Raw genomic sequence first — 21,839 nt, 5'->3', positions numbered from 1 at the left:
TGGTCACAAAACCCATTTCAGGTTCGACTTCTGAGATCTTGGAGGACCCGGTTCTCCCCAGACCCCATCCTCCTCCTTCCCCCTAGTTCCTACTTCAGAAGGGAACACGCAAACCAGGCCAGAGAAGACCCATCTTTAGGCTTTTCCCAGAAGCTGTACGTTGGATGTCATGATTTTAGTGTGACGGGTATTTCCTCTTACAGATTCCTTTCGCAAAAAACATTTACGGACTCATAGCTCCTAACTTTGGAGTTGGTTTTGCAATTGGTAAGTCACCTGTAGAACTTTCTTTTCCCCATTAGTCAGAAAGATTTCCTCTTATTGGGGCAGACTATCTATCGTTCCTCAACCTAAAATTTCTAGAGCTCGGGAGGAAGCTGTGGGCTGCCAAACTCAAGTACTGCCTGTCAGTTGTCTACGGATAGATACCTGCTTTCACATACTAGTCATTTATTTTCTGAAAGCCAGTATTTGTAGAAACCCTGCTATTTACAGAAGCAAACGGATACTCTGTTGCTGCCCTTGGGCAAACAAGAGAACCCCCTCACTCGGAGCACCTTTGTTTGGGCTCAGATCTGTGCACAGATGAGAACCCGGGGGACAGAGACTTCACGTATATTTTTGATAAGGTCTGGTACAGAAAAGGTGGCCTGGTGTATCGACGGCCACCCGTGCTGTGGCAATTTTCACCGGCAAAGGGGACGGAGTCTTTGGATGTGAAGAACCATGTATGCTGGAAACAATCTTGTTAATATTTTGCACGAATAGGATACCTTTGTTTCTCATTTATAATATACAGATTGGTCGTCATAAAAGTAAGGGCTAAATCTGTCACAATTGCCAAAGGCAAGAACTGAAGCTTTGAGTGGTGCAGTGGAAAAGACAGAAGGGAGCCTTTGGGGACCCCCCGGGCGGGTTAGGTTTGCCCTCCCACAGCACCTCATGGCTTCAGTGAAAACTGGAATTCATTTTTGAGCTCTTGGGGGCCCGTCCACCTCTTCTGTCCAGTTTGTTCACCCCGTCCCCGTCCCCAGCACACGGCACATATTAGGTGATCAACAAATACCGATTGAATGAAGGAACGTCCCTCCTCTTCCAGCCTCTAGTAGTAGGTGGAGGTGAGGGAATGGACGTTTGACTGGTCTGCTGGTGGTGCCCACAGATGGGGTCTCATTTTAGCTGGTTGTTATCAGCCCCATTTTATGGATGGGGAAACCAGTGTTCAGCTAGATGAGGAATGGCCGTGCCCATCCCGCCAGGGACGTGAGCCCAGGACTCTGAACACACATGCTTTTCCTTTACTCTTTCTTTATTCTGCCTGTCCCTGACTGTTCACGAGCTAGGAGATTCTGATCCTGGCCTTAGTGGTGGTGATTGTTTGTTTAAGCCCCCGGGTTGGCAGACCTCTTTCAGTCTGTTCTCTGAGCAGGGCACGGTGACCCCTCAGACGCCCTCGTGTTCTGATTCCTTCCCATCTTCCCTGATACTTTCCAACTTATTCTCATAGTCTGAGTGTGAGGCTGAGGTGTAGATGGGGAGGGGAGTGTGTGAGGCTTGTAAGTGTGCCCCCTGGGGGAAGGTGAGGGGCTGTGGAACCCGGAGAGAGTTAATCTGGAAAGCACCAGCTGGAGGAAGGCGAGGGGCCACACAGTCAGTAGCCAGCACCCCACTGGATGTGAAGCCTGGTCTGTGAGTCACCAGAGGACGGGGTGCCCTCTGCTGGAAGGAAGGTGGGCCCTTCAGACGGTGGGGGCCAGGTGGGGCCAGCAGGAGAACAGGCACAGGTGGCCTGGGTTCCAGTCCCAGACCCAGTGACCTGCAGCCTGTCTTCAGTGAAGGGTATGCCTTGGGGAGCCTGCCTTTGAGATTCACAGGTGGTGATGACAGAAGGGGAGCCGCTGGCGGGGTGGGGGGGTCAGGACACTGATACTCCCCGCATTTTCGGGCTACGTCGGTTTTCTATAGACCGTGTTCCCTGCCCGTCCACAGGAATGGTGGACTCCTCAATGATGCCCATCATGGGCTACCTGGTAGACCTGCGGCACGTGTCTGTCTACGGGAGCGTGTATGCCATTGCGGACGTGGCCTTCTGTATGGGGTATGCTATAGGTAAGGAAGGACCCTGACCTTTCAAAACAAGCTTTTATCTTGATGCATGATAATGCCGACCGGAAACTGTTTAAACTTTGGTGTCTTTCTGTCTGGGAGGCATTTGGAGAGAGCTTTATCTCCTTCTCTGTTTCCTGAAAGGTCCTTCGGCTGGTGGGGCTATCGCAAAGGCGATCGGATTTCCGTGGCTCATGACGATTATTGGAATAATTGATATTCTTTTTGCTCCTCTCTGCTTTTTCCTTCGAAGTCCACCTGCCAAGGAAGAAAAAATGGTAAGAGAATTTTAGGACGCAACTCTAGAGTTTCTTGATCATGTTGGCATGGTCTTCTGGATGGTTCCTTCATGGCTCAGTTAGAAAGTATGTTTCTGCTCCTTTGGGGCAGAACTCCCCAAACATAAAGGGTCAGAGTTCGTTTGGCGTTTGTACCGCATAGGCCATGCTTCTTTTACTGTATCAAACATTATGTTTATAAATGTGAAGAATGAGGTGATGTTTTGGTACATAGATTAGCAGTCTGTATAGCTCTTTTGTCAACCAGACATGGAGTAGTTAAATGTAATTGCCTTTAGTTCTTGAAAATCTTGAATATAACTTTTTTTGCTTCCTGCACCGAGTCCTGAGATGAGCCATTTTGGGTGCTGTTTGCTTTTCTCCTAAGCCTTACGGCTTTCAGTAATAGTGTTTTCGTTCTTACTGCGTAGGATTCTGGAGATGGTTTTGGTGTAGGTAACAGAGTGTTTTGGGAAACTATCGTACATGTACCTTTGGGCACACGTGAGCATGTGTAACCTTTAAATTCACAGTTTCATAACCAGAATCATCACTAAATGATATGGTATCGAGGATAAAGTGTTTAGAACTTACTGGTTCTAAACTTGAATTTCAGAATGCATTAGTCGTTTTAACCTGATGAGCGTTCATCCCTGGTGGTGGTGTTGCTGGGTTTTAAAACCTCCCGTGGTGACAGACCCTCGTCTAGCAGGATGAGAGTGGCAGGTTAAGTTAAGAATGAAGGAGATAACGGAGGCGAGGGGAGATGGTGTTTTTGTGATGAGTGGATATGAGGTTCACTTGTGATGTTCTCTTGGGGGCACATCAGAAGTTCTCTCTGACGGTTGAACGGAAATGGGTCTGACGCTTTGGCATTTCTTAAACTTCCCTGTTACGATTTTCCCCAAAGAGTGGGTCTAAAAACAGACACAGACTCTAAAGTTAGGTTACGTGCAGCCTTTATTTGTCTAGGGTGTTCTTTGTATTCATTAATTTGTTCAATATATTTTGAAAATATTTTCAGAAAAAGAGTATATTCAGCACTGATCACTCTATCGTGTGCCCTTTATTATATAGGATTTAACTGGATAATTTGGTATTACTCATGACCCTTTTGAAAGAAGAGGAGTGGAAGGTGTGGAAATATTCCGACGGAAATCACCTCTTCTTTCCTTCCTCTTGCTTACATGGCCCCACTTCTGAGCAACCGTAGCACTTTACTGTTCATCCTACTTGTCTCCTCACCTGAGCCCCGCATGGTAGCTTGCCCAAATCGGGGTCAGAAAAGGGGGTTACTCCCAACCCTTTTTGGACCAAAAAACACAAAGACAAAATCGCCTACAAGTTCTTTCACCCAGGAGACTGTTTAATAAGATTCTTGGGAAGTAATGAAGGGCTAGTGGCGGCCTTGGAGCCACACTGTCATGTGGGGACAGGATAGCATCTCCCTTACTGGGTTGTCGTAAGGATTCAGCCAAGAATCCCAGAGTGCTTAGCCCTGTGCTTAGTACACAGTGGATGCTCAATAAGTGAGTTACTATTTCCAGCACCACCTCATGCTGCTTTCCTGCTTCTGCCTAACGCCCTGATTTACTGTCCGCCCAGAGGCCCCCTGGTGTCCCCCCTTTCTCCCTCCTGTGAGGCGAGAGCTTCCTTTTGCTCCTGAGACCTCTGAACTGCTGAATGGGCTTCCTTAGCCAAGCAGCAGACGTTAGTGGCCCCTGTGCCGTGTGTCGGCGTCAGCGTGGTGGCTTATCTGAGGTGTTGGAAGAAATAAGTGAGGTCAGGGGATGGGGGGTAGAGGGGGACAACCCCCCTGGGCCAGCTGCTGCCCTGGAGTCCACGTGATGACTGGCAGAAGGCCGACCTCAGCACCCCTTCTCTTCCCTCGTGTTAAATCAGCGCTTTCGTTCATTTAAAAAGCGAAATGCCGAAGGGAGCGGAAGAGACAATCTTGAAAGGCAAGGCAGCAAAAATTGTAGGCTTCCCGAAAGGCACTTTCGCTGCCAAATGTCAAAAATCCGTAATAAGTGCCTAGCAAGATGAATCATTAAAAACCTGAGAAAATGTACATCTCGCGGCCCGTCACTGATGCCCATAATTGAAGGCATCACATTGGATTCCATTTGACTCGCGTAATGGTAACATTTGAGGGTGGCCAACAGCAGCTGCCTATTCCCTGAGCAAGCGGGGCAGGAAGACACCTAATGATAAGGGGGAGTGAGGCCGGGACAGCATTGTGCCAGGGAGGAGACAGAATTGATTGTTGCTCACTTGAGAGAATCCAATACCGACGAGTGCGGGCGTTCAGGATCAGCACTTACCAAAGGCAGACGGGCAGTCAGAATAAGGCATATAAGCCTGAGCACATCATTCTTTCATTAGGCGGCCTTCTGAATAGCCTTCAGCTATTTTATATTGAAAGATCTAAAGCTGTTTCCCCGGGTCCCAAATCACACAATCGTGAACTAGCGTGAGAGCGCTTGAGTTTTTCTTCCGTTTGGTATCCTCGACTTCTGGCTTTTTTTGTTTTGTTTTTTGTTTTTTGTTTTTTGTTGTTGTTCCTCTGCAAGTATAAGAAATTCCACTCTGCCGTTTGAGGACAACTGTGTTCTAGTTCTACGACAGTGACATGCAGCCCGTGATTCTCAGAATACCCAGTTGAGGATGGCTGTGTGCTGGAATGGATATTTTTTCCAGGTTAAAGAATTATTTATTTATTTTTTTTATTTTAAAAAAATTTTTTTTTTTTTCAACGTTTATTTATTTTTGGGACAGAGAGAGACAGAGCACGAATGGGGGAGGGGCAGAGAGAGAGGGAGACACAGAACCGGAAACAGGCTCCAGGCTCTGAGCCATCAGCCCAGAGCCCGACGCGGGGCTCGAACTCACGGACCGCGAGATCGTGACCTGGCTGAAGTCGGACGCTTAACCGACTGCGCCACCCAGGCGCCCCAAGAATTATTTTTAAAGATAGGGCACATTTCTTACAACTTACTCTTGAAGTTTCTAGTGGTGGCCCAGACAGGAAAGTAGGGGTTTGGGATTGCAGCTTGCTTTTCCTGGGTGGCTCTGGGCTTTCTCCTCATTGTTCCAGGGTCCTTCCAGCCACCCTGTTTTCTGAATGCAGGGGCCAGGCGAGGACCTGAATATTATCATCTATTTATAGAAATGGGTCCCTCTGTGGGGCATTTATGTAGTTGATGTGCAAAACCCTCACCATTTTTTTTTTTTTTTTTTTTTTTTAAGATACAGTAAATAAAACTTTCTAGCATTCAGGCCTGGTAGCTCTCAAAATCTCGAAGCCTGGAGGGCTTACTGTTCAGCGCTTTTATTGTCTCAATATTCCAGCTGTGTATTTGCTTCATTTATATACTTCATTTAGTCCAACAAGGCTTTTACCACTTTGGAGATCCTCACTCTGTGTCTGATAAGAAACCGGGCATCTGGCAGGGGCTGGGGTTCAGCTCTCAGTGACTGGGCTCTGCTCTGAGTTCAAAGAACTTCCTCCTTTGTCTTTTCAGTCCGGAGTCAGACACGCCTCTGTTGCCCAGCAGTGGCACGGAGAGCTGGCTTAAATTACCTGGCGGCCCCCGTGGCCCCCCATGCACTTGATTTACCAGCTGCATCCTGTTCACGCCTCTCTCTTCCTGGCCCTTTGGGAATACTGCGTATGCTGCCTGGCTTCTTTGGTCATGTAGACGTTATTATAAAAATAGAACTGCCATACAGTCGTGCCCAGCGTTAGGTTTCGGGGGTCCTTAAGTCTGCATATATGCAGAGTCAGGTCTAATGATGGTTGAACCAAGAGAGAGAAGGTGGTTATGAAGAGGGTCGAACGATGGCCATCCGTCCCAAGGCTGTCTTACTGCCTGTGGGCCAGAGGTCAAGGTCCCTTGCCTGGCATTCAAGGCCCTGCAGTCTGGTGCCGGGTGGGCCTTCTAATTAACATCTCGCTGTGTGTACCTCATCATCAGACCTCTGTGGTGGCCAGGCCGGCTTCCTTAGCGTCCCTGTTTTACATAGTGTCTCCTTTATTTATTTATTTTTTTTTAATTTTTTTTTTCAACGTTTATTTATTTTTGGGACAGAGAGAGACAGAGCATGAACGGGGGAGGGTCAGAGAGAGAGGGAGACACAGAATCGGAAACAGGCTCCAGGCTCTGAGCAGTCAGCACAGAGCCCGACGCGGGGCTCGAACTCACGGACCGCGAGATCGTGACCTGGCTGAAGTCGGACGCTTAACCGACTGCGCCACCCAGGCGCCCCCATAGTGTCTCCTTTAGTAGATGATCTATGCTGTGCTCACGTCCAGCTCCTTTGCTGTGCACACCCTTTCCGCCCTTCGAGGTTCAGCTGGTATCCTGTCTCTTGTACAGCTTTCCCTGAGCACTTCATCCACAGCAAGCGTTTCCCCTGTGAGCGCTGTGGGACTTGCCCTTCCTATGCAGTAAGGTCACTGACCTGCTGGTATAGGACCTTGGGGGCATGCAAGCAGGTGCCCAGCGAGCTGTTGTCAGCCGTAGGGCCCTCTGTAGTTCTAGATGATGCCACGTCACTGAGACAGTGCTTCTCCTAGCGTGTCGACACCATTGTCATGAAGGGTTAGGGACCCGACTGGAATTTCATGTTTAACTCTCCCTTCCCCTCGCCCCCTGGTGATTCTCGATATTTCTTTGAGGATCGCTAACCTGGGGAGATGAGATGTGCTCTTTGGGGGTTAAACGCTGGGAGAATGGTCCTGGGGTACCATGTCTGTTGCCTCAGTTACTTAGTTTTAGACTTTGAGCTCCTTATTAAATACATGTATCAGTTCACTTGGCAAAAAGTATAAAAACAGTGTTAAATTTTGCAGCTGACAGTTTGAGCTGGCGGCCTGACTTATAGGGTCACGGAAGTCCTTTATCTTAACATGTCACCCAGGCAGATCACTGTAGATTCTCTCAGGAAATGATACATGGGTTAGCACTGAGGGGAGTTACAGAAGGTCTCAAATGTGTGGAGCGGGACCTGGGGGGTGGGGGGTGGGGAGTAGTGGACAAACACAAAGATAGGTTTCAGTGGGCTCATATCAACAGAGAAATGTTTCCATGTAGATTTGCACACCGCACAACAAGGTCTTGGGGGAATTATTTACTTGGAAGAAAAGTCCAGAAAACACACCTGATGGGGGACCATCTCCTTCAGTTGCACGCAGCGTCCCTTGCTGTGCTCTGGCCCTTTTCTGCCTCCGCCCCGGAGCCCTGCGAGAGTAGACCTCGGCATAAGGCTGCCTGGCACGCATCTGTCCCCTCCCATCGGTGCATCCCTGGTCACGTTCTTTGATCTCTGTGCCCGCACAGGGTTACCCGCCTACCAGGTGGGGCTCTCGTGGAGCTGCAGTGTTGTGGCAGGAATGCTTAGCGTGGTCCCGGTCCGATAAGGGACGGCTGTCTTCTCAGACTACATGCTTGGTCTGCACACTTTCAAGAGAATAATGACTGCATGGGTTTATCGATTGAGGATCAGTGGACTGTTTTTACATTTTTAGTGACAGTGAGAAGGCATAAGATTTTTATGGGCATCAGAGGAATTTTTTTTTTTTTTTTAATCCTACATTTGGACAAGAGGAAGACCTCTAGGATTTGGAGGAGAGGTGCTCTGGAAATGCCATTTATGAAAACGTATGGGCCCTGTGATGTCTAGTGCAGGGAAATCTAAGGGACCGTGGCTGTGGTCTGAAAATACCGGAAGGGCAGCCTGCGAAGATGGCTGCGATCAGAACCAGATCCACATACATACACGGTGGAGGTACATTTCCAGCGTGGGAGTTTGCCTCGTTAAGGACAGAGCGTGCCGATTAAGGGTGTTGCCACAGTGAACAGCTGGCGCCGTGTGACTCCAGCATCCCCCCAATTCCGAGATTCCAAATAGAATTCCTAAACGGGGGCGCCCGGGTGGCTCAGTCGGTTAAGCGTAGAGCTTTGGCTCAGGTCATGATCTCGCGGTCTAGGAGTTCGAGCCCCGCCTCGGGCTCAGTGCTGACAGCTGAGGGCCTGGAACCTGCTTTGGATTCCGAGTCTCCCTCTCTCTCAGCCCCTCCCCCACTCATGCTGTCTCTTTCTCTGAAAAAGAAACATTAAAAAAAAAAAAAGAAAGAACTCTTCCTAAACGTAACCCGCATAAGCCCTTGCTGCATGGCTTTAGGGTGCCCGTGGCCCAGGCGGAAACCACTTCTGCAGTCTCTCCTGTTGCCTGGGGTCCTCCTGGAGCTGGAGCGTCCAACCCCGCAGCTTCCGGGCCAGGCAACCTGGCAGTTGCACCTAAGGACTGGTTCCCACGGGGTGGTGCCATCTACAGCCTTCAAACTAGTGATCCTCAAAAATGGTAGGTTGAAACCATCTTTGTGAAACAAGATCACCGTATGTGCACTCTGCTGTCTTTCAGGCTATTCTCATGGATCACAACTGCCCCATTAAGACAAAGATGTACACCCAGAATAACATCCAGTCGTATCCGATAGGTGAGGATGAAGAATCTGAAAGTGACTGAGATCCTCAAAAGTCGTCAAAGTATTTATTTGTACAAAACAGTGTTACCAGTGAAATGACTCCTCCAGAACTTAGTCGCACCATCGTCCCTGGCGAAAGCCAAACAACCAAAGGTTATTCGTTCTTCTCCGTGGTTGTGATCGATTGCCAACAGCCTTATAAAGAAAAAGCAGCTTTTCTAGGGGTTTGTATAAATAGTGTTGAAAACTTTATTTTATGTATTTGATTTTATTCAATATTATACAATATATTTTGACGAAATATAGTGTAAATCTATAAATATTTGAATCCAAATCAAATATAATTTTTAAAAAACTTACATTCATAAACACTTGGGCAAAAGAATCGTATATTTTTTCTGAATATTGGTAATGGGTGTTTAAAATTAAAGCACACATTATCTCCGAGACACTTCCAACACTGAGAAACCAGAAGGAAGTCTGAAAAACAGAATCAAGTAAGACAGCATATTATGTAGTGACGCTGCGTGTGGTGAACTTGTAGTTACTATCAACATATTTATGAGTTAAAAGCTAGTTACCTCAAATGCAGAGGACAGGAACTTGGGTCCGTCATCTTATGGACTTACTCATAAATCGTAGCTGGCATTAGTTTTCTGTGTAACCATCTACCTGGAACCAGATGGTTTCAAATTACACGTTTACAAGTCACGTAATTTGGTAATTTGGCACTAGAGCCAGAAGGAGAAAACTAGAAAATAGTCCAAAAGTGGAGAAAAGCACCCAAAGTATAGTTGTAGAACTAGCTTTCCCTTTAAGATATATACTGGATTGTCTTACTGGATGAAAGAAAAGTGAGGGTAGAGATCCCTTATACAGACAAGATTAAGCAGGATCGCTATATTAACGTCTCGTTCAAGTTTTAGACATTTAAAAGGCTAATCGCTGCTATGATGTGAAAAAATCAGACCACGTACCTTTGACCTGTTAAGAGGCCATCCAAGTGTTTTCTAGGTATCTGTTAAATTTTCAACTGTAACTATTATTTTTTAGACTTCTGAAAGTTGTTCAAGTCGACAAATTTTAAAGGAAGATGGAGGAAAGAAATCTTGAATCACATTAGGGAAAACAGGTTAAAAAAAAAAAAAGTGGTCAGGACACATCCCCTTTCAAAGACAGAAAAACCCCAAACATCTAGAAAGGCGTATGTATTCTCGTGTCTAGTGTTGTGCAACATGGTTTTTCTAAGCATGACGACATTGATGTGCCTTTTCAACAGCAAATAACTGTGTTAATAGTATCGTCAGTTTACGTCAGTTGACATCAGGTTTTGTAGGAGATGTGATTGGAGTGCGCAGATAGTGTAGAATGTCGCAAATACTTGTGAACTCTGTAGCTCTGTAATCAGAAATTACCTAATGTCTGTTCTTTGTTAAGCTAATACTGTGTTTCTGTTAACTTGGACAAGGAGCCAAGAACTTGAGAACGAGGACTCCTCAACCTCAACCTTGTAATTCTCTAGAAGTAGCTAATCCGGTTTCCATTTGCTTTAGGAAGCTTTTCTGTGGGGTTTTGAATGATTTGAAATCTGGTTTTCAAGGGCAGCGATGGAAGCAAATGAACTTCACATACTTGCCTTGGGCAACTTAAAACAAATCTGTGACTCTGTAAAGATGGATGGAAAAGTGCTGTCCTATGGCTAACCTAAAACCGCGGGATTGTTTTCTCCCACAGGGGAGACCCCCTTGGGGAACGTGCTACGGGTTTGTGGCTCTCCCTGACCACAATGCTTTATTCCAATTTTATTCTTGCCTCTAAGGCTTCAGTCTCTTCAAGAATGACTGGCAGAGGCATGCCCACTGTTGATCTCCAGAGAGAAGACAAAAGAGACGGGAGTTTTTCAAAACTGTTTTAGCAGCAAAGGTATCCATTATATCTGAGGGGGTAAAATTGCAAGGTCTTTTATAGGACTGATATCTTGGGGTTAGCAAGACTATGAAGTGATGCTTTTTTTTTCTTCTTTTAACGTGTGTATCAGAACAAAGAACATACAGCTCCCTGAACGTTTTATTTTTTTGAGCAGAGGTGGGTCATGTTTGTACCTGGCAAACAGATACAAAACCACTAATGAGGTAGCAAAGAATATTCAGTTCTCTCGACTGCTAAGTGTATGTGCCTGTTTTAGCTCGTTTCCTTAATAAATCTTCTGAACACTACTGTGCCTGTTTGTATTTCTTTATAAACCAGACATTATCGCTGGAATAAAATACACTTTAAGGTATTGTCTTGACTGAATACCTAATTAGGAACTATTCTTCTCTGCTTACAGGCATCAGGTAAATTTCACTCCAGGTTAGTCTGAAACCCTACTTTTTGGCTTTGGAAACAAAATTTGCTTTCAACTGAAATCTGTAGTCACGTAATATCCTTGTGGAAAAGCCCAGTAAGTTATCCCTGCATTTCTAAGGTTAGATTGTTTTCATAACTGCTGTGAACAAGTACATCTGATGAAAGTAACTATAATTCACAGCATAATTCTGATTCCCAAATAATGCTAACACGTTGTTCAGCTTGTCTAACCTAATCCTCCATCTAAATATCAGAAATGCAGAAAACAGTCTAATTCCTAATAGGGTTAAGAAAAAAAAAAAAACAACACCGGAACTTAATGCTTTTAGGCTGATTTCAAACTAGCAATTTTGTTCAGCAAGAGAGGACTTTGTGAAGACCTTGTTTGCGTGGCCGAATTCTACCCGGCGATGATTCCAGAGAGATGTAGCCAACCCCCTCGTTCAGAGGTTAGCAAATGAAGATATTCTTGTTTTCTGTGGTAGTTCTTTTTATTTTTAGCTATTGATAACATAGCATGGCAGCAAGATTACATCAGGAATGTAATAGAATACAATTATTTCAGAAGCCTTACCCCTCACTACCCCTAGGCTGCTTGTAGTGACCCCCCCTCCCCTGCACTCAAGTACAGCCGTGATGCCACTACCTCAGTAGATATAAAAATATTGCACTACATTAAAGGTAGATTTTACAAATATAATCAGCAGCATTACCGAGCTTTTCATAATTGTGGTTCTACAGAGTTAAATACTTTTGAAACAGGAGATTTTTAGGAAACCAAGATTTTGCGTTATTCCTGCAGCTCTTTTCAAACGCACCAGCTTCAGCAGCATGCCTGGCTGTCACTAAAGCTTCTGTGGTGTCATCCGTCCATCAACACCAGCCACTTACAGACACTGACCTTCCAGGTTATCACTGGTAAGTTATTTCTTTATAAGATAAAAGTTGGTAATTACGTTGGGCACACTGTTTCAAGCATGTTACAGAACCATTTTTAGCTTTCAGAGAAGTTGGTGTATAAAGACTTCTACAGCAGCGTTCATTTAAAATGCAAGCATGCTTAACTAAACAAAACGGGATACACAGACTTTTGTTCTATAAACTTGGCCAATAAACATATTTCCTAATATTTCACTTCATAAAAAACAGCAAGAATGAGAACTGGCCATTGATTCTAAAAGTGGAATAACTTTTCTACCCTCAAACATGTTTCTGTGCTCCGTAAGAGTCGTACTCTTTTTGAATAGCTTTTTACTGTTCGGAGCACTTTTGCCATTCTGTTCTCCTCACGATGATCCTGTGAGGTAGTTAGTATTGTCTGTTCCTACTTCGGAGCGGGGGAGACTGGCACAGAACACTCTTGTGCTTAGTTCACTCGTGGCCACTGGAAGAGTTTGAACTTAAACTTTCATCTGGAGTCCTAGGCTGGAGACCTGGACCAGAACCCTTACTAATTTACTATGCCATCAAAACTGTCCCATCTAGATTCAAAATTATCATGCCAGTTTCTACTATGGATCAATTATCAGAGTAGTTCCCTACAGAAGGAAAATAGACCTATAAAAGGCCAGAACTTCTATGGTATAACTGATAGTGGCCATGCGTTACTGGGGTCTACACGATGGACCGAGTATCCAAATAGATCCTTGTCATCAGAGAACTGACCCCAAGTCCTATGTACTGTACTGTTAATTTTTGTTTTCATTTTTTAAACGAAGACAGCACTGCAGAAGCACCTGGAGGAATCACTACTCCTTTAACCTGCAGCAGGTCAGAGAAGCGATAAATAAATCTATCTTGCGTGATTCCTCTCCTTCACAACATCCTCCCGCAAGAAAAGGTTTCTAAAACAAAACAGCCAAAGTCAGTTATCAACACGGTCATTTTAAGAACAGGCCTCTGAAACTTCATCCTTGACATGCTTTATTTCCCATGGGAGAACTAAAGATGGAAAAAAAAAAATCATAAATGTTCAGAACTTCCATTTAAAAGGAGAAAGCATCAATCAACCTTTTAAAAGATTAGATTTCAAAATCCTACCAGTTACTGTTTAGTGATCTTGTCTAAAAAATTCTTGCCCAACTGCATTCTTTATTCCCTATTACATTTTGTTTTGCAATGCAACCTCTTCAAATTAATAACTATATTCTCACTAAAACTGCACAAAAACTAGAAAAAAATTCACAGGATAGAAAGCAAGCAATATATGTAACTGTTTTTTCTTTTTTTCTTTTTTTAATACTAAATCAGTGTAACTGACTAAAGCCACAGCATCGGCTTTTGTTACATTTGGCAAAAACAACCCCCCCCCCCCCCCCCAAGCCCCAAAACAACAAAAATCTCGAGCAAGTGGAGATGATAAACTTCCTAACACAAAGATTCAAAACCTGTTCCCTCAGTGATTGCCGTTGTCAATCTGGGCAGCAAACTCGTTAGAACCGTGATGGAAATGAAAACAGTTCAAGAATTTGGACAGTATCCTACATAACACTAATTCAGAAACTAAGATGAAGAAAAATAACACGAGACATCACACATACATAAACATGAAAAGTTAGCTTACATAATTACATAATTAGAAAAAGTTAAAAATAAATTAGTAAAAATAAATTCCCAGTATAAACCCAAAAAAGCATAGCTATAAATGTAATCCGAAACAACCATTTTAGTGAGCTGGTCATGTTTTCGCTGGAAAACCACCTTTTTCACTCTGGTTCCTACGCAAGCAAATGACTGTGGAGCAGTGGGCCGAAGTGCTTTGTAAGAGGGTTTAAAACGTGGTTTATCTGTGGTACTTTAGATGCGACTTTTCCCCAATCACTTGAGAGTATTTAAGCGGGCTGTCTGTTAAACAGACTCGGATGGGCCAAACAAGCCCTCTGATATGCTGCTGAATGGCTGGGAGTCGATCAGCTGGGTTATTTCATTATCAAGATCTTCTTCTGTATCATCTGTGTACTTGCTTATTTTTTTGGAGGGCTGGTCTAAAGACAGACTTTCTAAAGATTCCAGATCTTCAATGCCTGCTCTGTAGTGGATCATGAGAAGTGTCAGGGCTTGTAGTCTTTCACCTGATTTCGCCAGAGCGGCAGAAAGAAGTGATTTTTTCCTTGTATCGGTTGTTTCCTTTTCTTCTCTAACAAGGGAATTATTGTGTTCCAGCTCCTGGTCAATTTCATTCTGCAGTTTATCCAGCATGAACTCAAGTTTCTGGATCCTCTCCTCCGTAGGCAAACCCCTGTACAGATCGCGGCCGATTTCTTTAACTGCAATGAAAACGCTGTCGTCCAGACCACCCTCCTTTCTCACCAACTTTATTCCTGTGTTGTTTCCCCGTTTAGAAGGACTGTTCGGACCACACACCTCTGTGTCGCTGCCTTCGTTGTCGGATGTGTTGGGTGTGTGTTTTGGTGAAGGCTCCACCAGCTCAGTTCCTGGTTCGGAAAGGCGAGTTTTAGAGACCTGGCGCAGATTTAGCAAACGGGAGCTCGTATTGATAATATGTCTTGTCAAACCTGTTGTTCTGTTGACTGACTTGCTAGCTTCAGCATCGACACGAGGAGGCAGGCCTAAGAAGCTTTCCTGTCCTTCCAGCCTGAGGTTTTTCAGGGTCCGGTCTATCCGCCTATCAGCTGCTCCGCAGAGAGGAGTCTCGGCTAGACACTTTTCCTGACATTTTTTATGGCAGACGTAAGCACAGAACATACACTGGGAGGCAGCTTTAGTCCACACTTTTTTCTTACAGTAATCACACCAAGTTGGGTTCTGGAACTGAGTATCCTGGAAACTATGTTTGTTTTCTGTCAAGCCCATCTGTCCAACGAGATGCTCCTCTTTGGGTAGGGCAGGAACCTCTTCGATCAAATGGAGGTCTTTCTCTTTCTCTAAGTTAGGGACTACAGGGTGGTCTGGCTCTCCTTCTTTCAAGTATTTGAAGTGAATAGTAATGTCACCAAAGCAAAATTTGTCATTGAATCCCTTCTGCACACTCAGACTGCGCAGGGCGGTTCTCGTGACCATCGCCTTAGGTGAGGGGGCTTCCAGTCGGAACTTTGAAAAGTATTCCATGTTTGATGTCGCCAGACATCCTAGAGCCACGTCTTCAAGTTTCAAGCTAACGTGCCCCAGACAGATAAGACCCCCTAACTTGAAGGGATCCCTGCACCACAGGGCAACGTTTAAGTACCTGTGGCAGGCTTCTATGTCAAAGAGACAGGTTGCTCTGCTTCTGGTCCATTTTCCTAGCTTATTTCGGTAAGGGATTTCTGACGATTCCCATGTCTGGGGGTCATCTGAACTGTCCTTGGGAGGGCAGGAACTTTCTGATGGAAAATCTCTCACCACGTCTTGCTTTGCTAAAAACTGCTTCGATGCAGCCGCGTCTTCCGTGTGATCTGTAGTTTTTGCTTGCTTCTCAGCAGGTTTATCTGCAGGAGGAGGAGGCAGCACCTTTTCTGGCTTTTCTGCGGGCACATCTGGTTCTGTCTGACTCGGGGCGTCGGCAGAAGGCAAAGGGACTTTCACCTGTGGTCGTGGTGGGACGGGTGGTTTGAAAGTGGATCCTTGGGTGGGTTTTGACACTTGCGTTGGGTCTGTTACCTCAGAAGCTTTTAGGGCTGAGGGTTTATTTCCTTCTTTGCACGGAGGTTTTGGTGGGGGTGGGTGACTTCCTACAGCTAATTTACGGTTTAAAACCGGTGATATCGTTCCAAGGGGTTTAACAGAAAGTGTTGTTGGAGTACGTTTGGGACTGTGACTTAATGACGGTGCCTCATCTTTGAGCTCAGTTTGTGCTCGGACATCACCTGCCAGGTCTTCAAATTCAGAGTCCAAATCTCTGTTCTCAGCATCCGCTGCCAAGGCAGGTGTCTCCTCCTCATAGTTCGGTGGGCATGAGGCCGACAGGAAGTGTTCCTCCAGCTGTCCGAAATGATCCTGCAGGGCCGCGCCCTGGCCGACGGGCCTTTCGTAATACACCAGGACCCGGTCGCCGGCCTGCTTGATCAGCTTCAACACTTGCAGGGTAGAGGTGATTTTCACACCTGTTGAAAGATTTTAAAAGGGAAAATATGTAAATTACTGCAATGAAAATCACCTAACTCTGCTGAATCGAACTGCCATCATTTCAGGATTATGGAAAAGCAATACGTAATTGTGCCGCACGATCAAATTCTGAGACCAATGCTTGAAGTAAATTTAGCAAAAATACTTTATCATGAACAGCGGGCCCTTTCACATATTTTTATTAACCCTACCCATCAAACTAAGCTTTTTGTCAGGATCAGAAAGAACAGGGAAGGCACAAATTGCTTTAAAGTTAAACAAGCTGGTTACTATCTGCATCAATAGTATGAGCTTAAATTTTCCTTTTATTATGTTCTAACAGGTGCCGCATTAACAGTTTGGAATTCAAAAGGTATAGAAAGACTTAGAGTGAAAAATCTCCCTTTTGCCTCTATTTTGCAACCATACTGTCCCATCCCTGAGACAATCAAAGCTAGTAGCTTCTCTAGTCTTCTCATCTAGGTTATCTTTAAGGCTCTCTGTTTCCCGCCCTCTTCCCATCCTGCCCCAAACGGTACTTATCCAAGCTACCCCTTTCTGTAGGACTTAGAAAAGGGGAGAAGGGGTCTTTGCTTTCCAAAGGTCTTAGGGCCACCCTAAATACATCAGAGTAACATCACCCCATCTAACAACCTGACCACAGAGTTCCTCAACCTAGATCCTCTCCTACATCAGCTGCCCAGGCAAGACCATGCTTTAGACCTGGTTATCACTTGGAATTTTCCACACAGCAGTCTTTCACTTGCAGTTAATCCCTACCCACAATCTCCTATTTCCCACCTCTTACGATCCTGTCTGCTAACTGAATGTTCTGAGGTGATTTCCAGGCCCAGTCATTTCTCCTTTGCTCTCCTGATTCAGCTGGTCTCCTGACACCACTTGCTTTTCTCCCCAGTACTAGTCTCAAGAGTTCACTGAGGTTCACATCAAGATTTCGGATTCTTTTGCCCTGCCCCTTTCCTCTTCTGTCACCTGGTGTTCTGAGCCAGCTTGCCAGCTCCATCTCCCTAGCACCAGCCAGCCCCCCCCCCCCGCCCCCCGCCAAGATCTTTTATTTGGTAGGTGACCTCTCCTTATTTCCTGAAGAGATCAACAAGCAGCCATGTTTTCTCGCTCCCATTTTTACTAAGAACCCATCTGTGAGGACGGATCAGACTTGCACTCTGGACCCTACTCCCCATCTCCTTCAGAACTTTGCTCCAGCAGCTATCCTGGCTCGTAGTTTTCTTTTCCTTCTCCTTTAAAACTTTTTTTGGGGCGCCTGGGTGGCTCAGGTCATGATCTCAAGGCTTGTGGGTTTGAGCCCCGCATCGGGCTCTGTGCTGACAGCTCTGAGCCCGGAGCCTGCTTCGGGTTCTGTGTCTCCCTCCCTCTCTGCTCCTCCCCCAACTCGTGTTCTGACTCTCCCTCAAAAATAAACATTAAAAAAATAAAACCTTTTTCTTGATTTTCCCAATTCGGTTCTGACCATCTCTGCTTTCTTTTTCTCCACCTGTATCTGCTCCTTGTACGCAAACGTCCTCATGGTTTCGTCTGACACAGTTCCCTTCCTTCTCGCTGTCTTCCTGAATCACGTTCACCGCAGTGGTTTCTCGGGTTGCTCTCCCCTCTTCTTCACTCTAGTCCTACATCCCTCACTACTTCTGGAGATCAGCACCTGGATGTTGATTGACACGACAACTGCAGCATAGTTAAAAGCCCTCTATGACCTTCTCATTCTCCTGTCTTATGGGAATCAACCTGCCAGCTTCCCCATTAACCCAATTTGCACCCCACAGACCTTCCCTGTCTTAATCACCACACATAGTGCTCCCCACTTTTCCTAAAGCTTTGGCTCAAAAATCTTTAGCATATGAACTCATCCACTGAAACGCAAAGCTTTCTAATGTGGCTCTTCATGATTCATCCAGGCTGCTCTTTCCCTCTAACCACACTAAGTTCCAGCAAAATCGTAGTCGGAAATGAAACACAGGTCCACCTGGTGAGCTGCAGTAGGGAAAACTTCAATCTAAACTTGTTCTTTGTGACTTAACACCTGCCCTCATCTCTGCCCCAACCACCGGGACCTTTGTGGAGACAACCACTGTTCCTCCAGGACTAATTGGCCAAATCTGGATTCCTTTTCTTTTGCTATGTTTCAAATATACACAAAAGCAGAGAAAAAAGAAAAACAGAAACAAGAAAAATGAACTCCATCATCATACTTCAAATATAATAAGCATTTTGCCAATCTTATTTCAACTACGCCAATCCCATTACTAAATATTTAAAAAAATTATATACCCATATAAGCAAAGTATCACTATAAACCATAAATGTGTATTATACCTGCCCCTTACCTCAGTAAATATTTTGTTTTTACAAATGTTAGCTATAAAGGGTGACCTCTGTTTTTCACTCTGTATACATTTATATTGCTTGGATTTATTTATTTTTGATAATATTTACTACATATGTAACTGAAAACCTTTCATAAAAGGACACAGAGGAAAAAAATATATATCCTGTAGGTGAAACCAGAACAAGTATGTGTGGATATAAAAAAATTATACTGAATTACAGTTTTTAGCTGAGGGAGAATAAGCTGCTATGTTTCTGTTAAACAACTATTTTAACAGAGGAGGTCTGTTTTATGGCTTTGATATCCTAAGTGCCGATGACCCAGCAGTGGCATCTGGGGACTTGTTATAAATGCAGAATCTTGGGGCCCCCTCGAGGTCCACTGAAGCAGAATCCATATTTTAACACCATGTCTCGGTGACTGGAATACACAAGAAGGTTGAGAAGTGCTGTTTATGACGTGATCAGAGGATCTCCATGTGAAAACACTGACTTAGTTGGGCTTCTAGGTGTGCAACTAAATGATTTTCATTATTTTACTGTCATGATGGATTTGAATCGAAGGCAGAGTTTCGTTGACATGTAACTAAAAAACTTGCTTTAGGAACCGATCTACCTTGTTTATTATCTTAGCTGTCAGAGAAAGATACCACATTGTCTTTAGAAGCTCAGCTGTGACCAACCACGCGTTTAAGAAATCTCTTGACAAGCCTAGAATGGGGCGGCGGTAGGGGAGAGGTACTACAAAGGTCGGAAAAGGTTTGGACTTTTTCCCCGTTGGTCTGTACAGTGAGTCCTACTACTTATTCATAAATGTGTATTATATATGTATTATATAAATACCCAAATAATCTGCCTATCAACAAAGTTTATGCAGTGACCAGTTCAACTGACAGGAAGGCATGCAGGTGACACATTCTTCCACCAGCAATAGTGATTTAGGCTGTACTCTAATGACAGCACATTAACAAATGGCTGGCCATGGCTGGCCCATCAGGGACAATATAGAGCCATCAATATGGGGCCATAGGATAGTTCAAGTGTGCCCTCTTGGACAAGGACTATTAATCTCTCTCCTGTTCATTATCTAGTCCTAAGTGATGAGGGTCATAGTGCTAATACTGTCAGTCTTAGCCCTACAGTAGTTAAGGTGGAGATGATACAGAAGTAATTGTTGACCCGCCCTTTCTTTCATATTCAATAAACGTTAGAGGAATAGAAGGTGGGAAAGAAAGGAAAATTAGAGAAGTTTACAGATGAGTGGTCTAAAGATGAAGTCTTTTAAAGATTTATACACTAGGACTAAAATGTATAATTAGGACTAAAATGTCATATGTGCTCCCTTCAGATTTTTATGAATAAAGTCCTTCTCTTTCCAATATAAAAGTAACAGGCTCATAGAATGAAGATAGGGAAAACTCCCACATTTCCTAATTTCTCTATGAATGTAAAGTGTGTTGCATATCAGCACAGTTACCTCCAATAGCAATGAGTCGGTCTCCCCGTTGAAGGTCTGCGAGTGCAGCAGGTGAGTTTGGGGCCACAGTCTCAATTATGACATGCCCAGCATACCCGTCAGTTGACTGGACAAGACGAAGCGTAAGTCCAACACTCTGTAAATTCCCCTTTATTAATTCAACCTTTGATAAAGAGAAAAAAATGAAAACAGTCAATGAGCTCACGGAAGGGGAGTGAGAAAACATTAACCCACACCTAACGATACCATCCAGAACTGCTACCTATGTTGTACTTAATAAAAAATTGAGATCCCGTTGTGAATGTAACTCTACATCTTGTGTTTTTAAAAAATTTTTTAAAGTAGGCTCCATACCCAGTGTGGGGCTCGAACTGATGACCCTGAGATCAAGAGTCATATGCTCCACCAACTGAGCCAGCCAGGCGCCTCTAAATCTTGTTGTGAAACATAATGGGAAATATCTTCTGTGTCATTAGATGTTTTTATGATGTATTGTTAAATTATCTTTGGGAGGGCAAAAGAAAAGAGTTTACATTTGTTTTATTAAGAGGTATCTTATTGGGGCGCCTGGGTGGTGCAGTCGGTTAAGCGTCCAACTTCAGCCAGGTCACGATCTCGCGGTCTGTGAGTTCGAGCCCCGCGTCAGGCTCTGGGCTGATGGCTCGGAGCCTGGAGCCTGTTTCCGATTCTGTGTCTCCCTCTCTCTCTGCCCCTCCCCCGTTCATGCTCTGTCTCTCTCTGTCCCAAAAATAAATAAACGTTGAAAAAAAAAATTTTTTAAGAGGTATCTTATTAATGAGATATCCTTTTCTAACTCATCAAGATCATTTTGTTTTCTAAACAAATGTCACCCAATTTATCAATGTGTCCCAGATTCACATTATCTGTGAACTAAAAAGACAACACCACATGTTATCTATCCTCATTCAAATTACTGATTAAAAAAAAAAACTGAATGCCGCATCCTTTCAAGATGACAAGAATTCAATCTGTGTTTATTAAATAAATTACAGATCAGTCTAATTGTATTGTCATTTAGCCTGTGTTTCTCAGTTCTGGTCTTCAAGATATCTCATGAGGGTCTTTGCCAAATAACCTGCTGATATCCAAATATAACACTGTCTGTATTGCTTTAATAAATAAATTCCACTTAAAAGCTAGAAATTTAATTCTCCTACCTAATGGTGTTGGCCAATAAGAGAGACCTTACTGGAACTGTTTGGGTTTTTTGGTTTGTTTATTTTTGAGAGAGTGAGTGCAAGCAGGGGAGGGGCAGAGACAGAGGAGGATAGAGGATCCGGGGCAGGCTCTGTGCTAACAGTGGACAGCCCTCTGCACGGCTTGAACTCCTGAAACTCATGAACCGCGAGATCCTGACCTGAGCCGAAGCTGGACACTTAACCAATTGAGCCACCCAGGAGTCCCTGGAAATTGTTTTTTAATATGGATGTTAACAGATTTTGCAGAGTTGCTTTTAGATTAAGGAGAATCTTAATCACATTATCCTCAAGAACTGGGAAATGAAGCCTGTTTCCGATTCTGTGTCTCCCTCTCTCTCTGCCCCTCCCCCGTTCATGCTCTGTCTCTCTCTGTCCCAAAAATAAATGGGCGCCTGGGTGGCGCAGTCGGTTAAGCGTCCGACTTCAGCCAGGTCACGATCTCGCGGTCCGTGAGTTCGAGCCCCGCGTCAGGCTCTGGGCTGATGGCTCAGAGCCTGGAGCCTGTTTCCGATTCT

At 44.6% G+C, this 21,839-nt stretch overlaps 2 protein-coding genes across 2 annotated transcripts in view; one reads left to right on the top strand and one right to left on the bottom strand.

Annotated features, from left to right (window-relative positions):
* SLC18A2 (solute carrier family 18 member A2) overlaps positions 1 to 11,090 on the top strand; it is a 39,301-nt gene extending 28,211 nt beyond the window's left edge. Inside the window, 4 exon segments of the mRNA XM_032595290.1 lie at positions 204 to 267; positions 1,990 to 2,109; positions 2,251 to 2,384; positions 8,811 to 11,090. Of these exon segments, the coding sequence (XP_032451181.1) occupies positions 204 to 267; positions 1,990 to 2,109; positions 2,251 to 2,384; positions 8,811 to 8,915 (423 nt within the window). The 3' untranslated portion in view covers positions 8,916 to 11,090.
* A 605-nt stretch (positions 11,091 to 11,695) lies between these two features.
* The window catches only part of PDZD8 (PDZ domain containing 8), a 72,828-nt gene continuing 62,684 nt past the window's right edge, over positions 11,696 to 21,839 (bottom strand). Inside the window, exons 4-5 of the mRNA XM_030333995.1 lie at positions 20,105 to 20,267; positions 11,696 to 16,265 (exon numbers count right to left, since the gene is read on the bottom strand). Coding sequence (XP_030189855.1) covers positions 14,071 to 16,265; positions 20,105 to 20,267 — 2,358 coding nt within the window. The 3' untranslated portion in view covers positions 11,696 to 14,070. The remainder of the gene's footprint in view (positions 16,266 to 20,104; positions 20,268 to 21,839) is intronic.

Source organism: Lynx canadensis, chromosome D2 (genome assembly GCF_007474595.2).
Source record: "Lynx canadensis isolate LIC74 chromosome D2, mLynCan4.pri.v2, whole genome shotgun sequence".
Lineage (NCBI taxonomy): Eukaryota > Metazoa > Chordata > Mammalia > Carnivora > Felidae > Lynx > Lynx canadensis.
Note: the sequence above shows the minus strand (reverse complement) of the source record. Positions and strands in the feature narration are given on the sequence as shown.